At 46.3% G+C, this 6,472-nt stretch overlaps 1 protein-coding gene across 1 annotated transcript; it reads right to left on the bottom strand.

The window, feature by feature from the left end:
- Positions 1–363: 363 nt before the first annotated feature.
- Positions 364–4,577, bottom strand: LOC134444852 (mucin-2-like). Its single transcript, XM_063194034.1, has 3 exons — positions 4,351–4,577; positions 759–1,368; positions 364–626 (listed from the first exon to the last, which is right to left on the bottom strand). Exons 1-3 carry the CDS (start codon positions 4,522–4,524, stop codon positions 379–381), a joined length of 1,032 nt encoding a protein of 343 aa, XP_063050104.1. The 5' UTR covers positions 4,525–4,577; the 3' UTR covers positions 364–378.
- Between the last annotated feature and the right edge of the window lie 1,895 nt (positions 4,578–6,472).

Raw genomic sequence — 6,472 nt, 5'->3', positions numbered from 1 at the left:
TACAATATTTCTATATTTCAAATGTAGGGCATTACACTACAATATTTCTATATTTCAAATGTAGGGCGTTACACCACAATATTTCAATATTTAAAATGTAGGGCGCTAGGGCTTCCGCACACCGGCTCCGACAAAGTGCTGTGCACTGCTCAGCTAAAATTCGATTCCATTGTTTTCAATAGAACCACGCACACTGGCGCCGATGTCCGCGGACATTCACCGATGTCGGATAGCAATAAGAGACGAGTTCTATTTTCTCGGCGCCGCCCATTGACTATCAATGCAATGTTCGAGTGAAATTGGATTTGGGGGTCCGAATTCTGTCGGAAGCAAAAGTGCGCCGCACTTTGTCGGAGCCGGTGTGCAGAGGCCCTTACGCTACTTTTTCTTTACCTGCTGTTCCTCTTCTGGCCTGGTGGGGGCAGCACTAGAGGAGGAGGCCGCCTGCTGTTCCTCTTCTGGCCTGGTGGGGGCAGCACTAGAGGAGGAGGCCGCCTGCTGTTCCTCTTCTGGCCTGGTGGGGGCGGCACTGAAGGCCTCGTCATACTCAAAAGGTGCTGGCGGCATCATCAGCATCTCGAATGGAGACGAGTCGCCCTCACTCTCTACCTGGCAGCCAGGGGGCGCTGTGATAGATAGATAGATAGATAGATAGATAGATAGATAGATAGATAGATAGATAGATAGATAGATAGATTATTTATTTGTCCTTTCGGAAATCGTTCTACGGTATTTTCTGTGCGTCTGATGGGCCTTACACGTGTCTCCTTGTTTAACAGGGACGTCAGAGTGAATCTCCATCTCCATCTCCATCTCCAGCAGCCCTCCAGTCGGGGGGGCCCTTAGCCCTCCAGTCGGGGGGGCCCTCAGGCCGCTCTGCCAGGGCCCCGGCTCTCCCAGGGCGGGCAGCTCGGGCACATGATGATGACGGGGCTGCAGCTGGCTGAAGTCCTGGCTGAAGGAGGCTCTCAGGGCGTCTGTGTCTCCCGGGAGCGTCTCAGTCTCTCTCTCAGAGGGAGACACGGTGGTGGAGGTGGAGGTGGTGGTGGTGGAGGTGGTGTCCACGTTCTCTGGAGACACGGTGGTGGAGGTGGTGGTGTCCACGTTCTCTGGGGACATGGTGGCGGTGGTGGTGTCCACATTCTCTGGGGACATGGTGGTGGAGGTGGTGGTGGTGGTGGTGGCGTCCACATGCTCTTGGACGGTCTCAGTTTCCTCGGCATCTCCAGTCAGGGCTTCTAGGTCCGAGTTGATGCTTTCTAGAAGGCTCTCCAGGGGGGCTAGGCCTCTGATCTTCGCCTCCAGGGGGGCGAATCGAACTGCCAACTGCGTCGAACTGCGTCGGTCCGAACGGCCAGGGCACAACACCTGAATGAATAAATGAATGAATATTTTAAAACATTTATTTTTATTGTACTTTTATTTCTATTTCATTTTTGCATTTTAATTACTCTCCTATTGTTAATTCACTGAAGCTTTGTTATACTTTCCCTACTGTTATGTATTTGTTTTGATTGTAAAGTGTCCTTGGGTATTTTGAAAGGCGCTCAAAATAAAATGTATTATTATTATTATTATTATTATTAATAATAATAATAATAATAATAATAATTGTCATTGTACAGGTACAATGACATTAGTAAAGTGCAGATGTTCCAGGTGCTTAAAAAATAAAACAGTAAAGAGAATAGACCCACTACCCTCCACTAGGCATAGGCCTATACATACTATAGGTGCCGGAAAGGGGGTGAATTTGCATCCCCACTTCTGGGCTCCCTAAATGAGGCTTCTGGGCTCCCTAAATGAGGCTTTCTAAACTTTTACTGCAGACACATGAGGTGAGTGCAGCAGTAGACAGAAGAATGAAGAAAAAAATGCACCACCACTTTAAAACAAGTGGTTACATTACATTGCACTTAGCGGACGCTTTCATTTATTCATAGCGACTTACAGTTATTATTTTTCAGGGTATTGGTTACAGTCCCTGGAGCAATGTGGAGGCTAGGTGCCTTGCTCAAGGGCACTTCAGCCATGGATGGAGATGTAGGGAGAGGTCAGGGGAGATTTGAAACGGCAACCCCTAGATTGAAAGACCAACTCTCTAACCACTAGACCACGACTGCCCCACAGTTCCAGCACCCTTGGGCCTAAGCTTATATACTTTTATGTAGCCGGCCATTTAGTGCTGAAGAAAGACTGGGCTACTTCTCAGTGACTAGACCCAGGGATGACCGGAGCACACAACATACTATTCGAGGTTTTTTATTTTTTGGTGCACAAATTGCACCAAAATGCAGTGTGCTTATTCTATCCTTTTTGTATTCAAACATGGACAGAAGGTTTTTTTTTAAATCCCACCTTACAAGAAGTGGGTGGACTCGGCCCTCCATGTACCACGCCCACTACACCCCTGGCTACCAGCGTTTTGGCACACCATTACATTTTGGGCACTGCACCTAACCTGTGTGGCCTACTAAGGGGAACTGTTCATTGCATAATTGTTTGTCCTGTCCTGCCTATTGGTATGTCAATGTCTTGTTATATATGGGTGGATGTGTATTGTAATGTGTTAAAGGACCAGTTCAGCCAATTTATATATGCTGTTGTTTTGCTCTTGCTACCACTGACTTGTATTCAATATGGGCTTTATATGGTATCTCAAATCAAACCCCTTAAATCAGCTTTGCGACCCTCTGTGGATCTTTGGCGACCCATTGGTTGGGTCCTGACCCATAGGTTGGGAACCACTGGTGTAGCCTACCCTGTGTAGCCTACTAACCTAGGAGTACCTAGGAGTGCACCTCGACAATAAACTGGACTGGTCCACAAACTCAGATGCACTCTACAGGAAAGGCCAAAGCAGGCTCTATTTCCTCAGAAGGCTGAGGTCCTTCAATGTCTGCAGCCGACTTCTGCTTATGTTCTACCAGTCTGTCATGGCCAGCGTGCTCTTCTTTGCTGCGACGTGCTGGGGAGGAAGCATCAGGAAGAGAGATGCTGGACGCCTTGACAGACTGGTGAGGAAGGCGGGATCAGTGGTGGGCATGGAACTGGAGACACTCACCTCAATAACTGAGAGCAGAACACTGAGCAGACTAGACTCTATTATGGACAATCAGCATCACCCCCTTAACGCCACCTTCACTAACCAACTGAGTCTGTTCAGCCACAGACTCCGTGCTTTCACCTGCAGGACTGACAGACTGAGGAAGTCCTTTGTCCCATGGGCAATTCAGCTGTTTAACAACACACAGAAGGACACTAAGAAGAACATCATCATAGGGGACTGGACTGCCTGAGATGCCAGAGCTGGCCCAGCCCGGGAAACCTCTTGGTGTGTGTGTGTGTGTGTGTGTGTGTGTGTGTGTGTGTGTGTGTGTGTGTGTTGTGTGTGTGTGTGTGTGTGTGTGTGTGTGTGTGTGTGTGTGTGTGTGTGTGTGTGTGCGTGTGCTGTCCAATAACTGCACTAAGGAACTTTTGACCCTTGACCACTGGACATACTTGTTTTTCCTGCTTACCACAAGCAAAGACTGTGATCTGTCGGAGCTGGCCCAGTTGCTGGGGAACCTCTTTGTGTGTGTGTGTGTGTGTGTGTGTGTGTGTGTGTGTGTGTGTGTGTGTGTGTGTGTGTGTGTGTGTGTGTGTGTGTGTGTGTGTGTGTGTGTGTGTGTGCTTGCCTAAAACACTTACCTGTACTTTACTGTGACATTGTAAGAATGTTCAACCCCTATCATACTCTGTACACTGCCTACTTCTACATACTATACTATATCATAGATGTATCCATCAACACTTGTTGTCTACCTTAACTGACAGAGTATGTTTTTTCTGCTTTGGTCTATCCCAACTCACAGAATGTCTTTTTGCACAATTACCTCTACTTTTATCTCTATTATTTTATTTTATTTTCCCCACCCTGATGACTATTCCTGTTTTTATTTTATTTTCATTTTTTTGTCTTGAAATGTCCATGTGGGCTTTTGTGTATTTGTGTATTTATGTAAGCTACTGGATACCTGAATTTCCCCCTGGGGATCAATAAAGTTACTCTACTCTACTCTACTCTACTCTACTAACCTACTAAGGGGAACTGTTGCATAGTTGTTTGTCCTGGACTGCCTATTGTTATGTCAATGTCTTGTTATATCTGGTTGGATGTGTATTGTAATGTGTTAACTCTTTTTTTATCATGTCATCATAAGCAACAGGCTGCTACAACATGCCTGGTATATGTTTCTAACTAAACCAACTAAAACACTGAATAAAAAACTGCAATAAATAACTAGACACACGCACGCACGCACGTACGCACACACACACACACACACACACACACGCACACACCCTAACCTCCTGCTGAGCGTCATCTGATTCTGGACTGCGTCCTGACAGGTTATTGGGTTCGCCTGATATTTCTCCATCTTGACTTTCACGCGGCACGCCTAGGCCTACAACCCCTGCGGGCGGCAGCGGCGGTCCGATTTCTGTTTTGGAGGGGACTTTATCCCCTTGACTATTCTCCATTTCCACTTTGACGAGGAAAACAACAAAAACAAAAATTGGTTCTATTACTATGGAAACATGTAAGTTCAGCCGTAGCGACGGCGCGTGAGAAGACCAGTGCGCTGCTGGAACTCACGGGTTCCCTTGGAAACCAGCAAATACGCATAATATAAAAGAAAGAAACAAACCGCAAGCAAAACTCGGAAACTCCACTGTCTGCATTAGGCTATTTATTACAAATTATTTTCATCATTTTATTGTCACCTTCCTCATTTCTCGAAACCTTGGCGCACCAAGGCCTCGGTAATGACAGCTCTGTGTTTGGCTGAATGTGGCAGAATTAAATGTTTACTTTGACGCAAAAACACCACGAAGGGTCGGTCAGCCCGTGGGAAAGAAAATAAATAGTTCCTCTCTGCCCGTGGTAAGATTAGGCTACACGTAAAACTCCTGATTGAAGGCGTGCGAGTGGAGCAGACCAACAGTCTCCGTAGCGCCAACACAGCGCGGTCCTCCCTCACGCTCATGGGCGGACGATTTGATTGACATAGCCTACCGGCTGAGAAGGCGGCTCAAACAATAATCTAGACTGCGAGAGAGGACAACACTTCCCTCGATGGACTCAGCGCAGCCAGAAAAGAGCAGAGATAGGCCTAATCATTACCCTCCTGCTATCCTCAGATTTAGGTTAGGCCTACATCCGTGATCCTTGGGGTCATATTTTGGCCCCAGCCACTTACAAGTGTACAAAATCAGTAGAAGCAATAACGTTTGCACCAGTTTATGCCTCAGATATTTACTTTTGCTCTGTTGGGGACATAAAAAGCTATTTAGATAAGTCCTAGCACCCCCACACCAAAAGAACTAATAAATGATTAGGCGAAAATGTCCAACAACTGCCCAAAAGTTGCCTTGAATTAGTTTTGGCCATCGTCCACATATTGTTAGTCATCAGAGCCCTAAATAAAGCAAACTGTTCTGTTCTAAATAAGTCATGGTCATGTATTATACATAATCGTGTCAGATTGGAACATGTTTTAGCAAAATATGGAAGTTCCATATATGTTTAATACACTTAAACTAATTTGGGGTCAAATTGACCCCAAGGAACACAGATGTAGCCTAACCAAAACGTGTACAGCATTTAGGGAAATATTTTTGTGGAAATTTCACTTTTTTCACATTGACCCCATATATTTAGGAAAAGTCATCAAAGATGAAGCAAAAGAATTATGTAGCCTACTTCATGTATTTTTCAGACGTTAAATATTGAATGGGGTCAAATAGACCCGAAGGATAACAGGAGGGTTAAAGACCCACTGTATCCAGCTAACTCTCTGCTCAGACACAAGCACTACACATACGACCCGAGACGCTGCCTACAGCAGACAGTAGTACTATTTATTTATGTATTTATTTAACTAAAAAGGCTTTTTAATACAGTAGCTTCTAACCCGCTACAGTCAAAGTGAGGGGAAAACAGAACACTTGACTAACTTCATGGATTTTTCACATAACAGGGAATGACATGTAGCCTAAACATTGAAACGTCTGCAATATATTTAGGCTCTAGGCCATTGAATGATTTATAGAAAATAAGAGTTTAAAAACTTAATTCTTAATTCTTCACCTCACATAGGGATGATCGGTACCTCAGCATCAGGACCGGTTTAACATGGCCCGGGGCCCCTAGGCTACAGGTAGCTGTGGGCCCCCCTGATTAACATGGCCTGGGGCCCCTAGGCTACAGGTAGCTGTGGGCCCCCTGATTAAGATGGTATGGGGCCCCTTGGCTACAGGTTGCTGTGGGCCCCCTGATTAAGATGGCCCGGGGCCCCTAGGCTACAGGTTGCTGTGGGGCCGCATTAACATGGCCTGGGGCCCCTAGGCTACAGGTTGCTGTGGGGCCGCATTAACATGGCCTGGGGCCCCTAGGCTACAGGTTGCTGTAGGCCCCCTGAAAGGCAAA

Source organism: Engraulis encrasicolus, unplaced genomic scaffold (assembly GCF_034702125.1).
Source record: "Engraulis encrasicolus isolate BLACKSEA-1 unplaced genomic scaffold, IST_EnEncr_1.0 scaffold_77_np1212, whole genome shotgun sequence".
NCBI classification, from domain to species: Eukaryota; Metazoa; Chordata; class Actinopteri; order Clupeiformes; family Engraulidae; genus Engraulis; species Engraulis encrasicolus.
Note: the sequence above shows the minus strand (reverse complement) of the source record. Positions and strands in the feature narration are given on the sequence as shown.

Coding starts and splice junctions, on each gene's coding strand:
- LOC134444852 (XM_063194034.1), bottom strand. CDS start 4,524: ATGGAGAATAGTCAAGGGGATAAAGTCCCCTCCAAAACAGAAATCGGA. Junction 1,369..4,350: donor CAGATGACGCTCAGCAGGAG/GTTAGGGTGTGT, acceptor TTATTCATTCAG/GTGTTGTGCCCTGGCCGTTC. Junction 627..758: donor TGTTAAACAAGGAGACACGT/GTAAGGCCCATC, acceptor TATCTATCACAG/CGCCCCCTGGCTGCCAGGTA.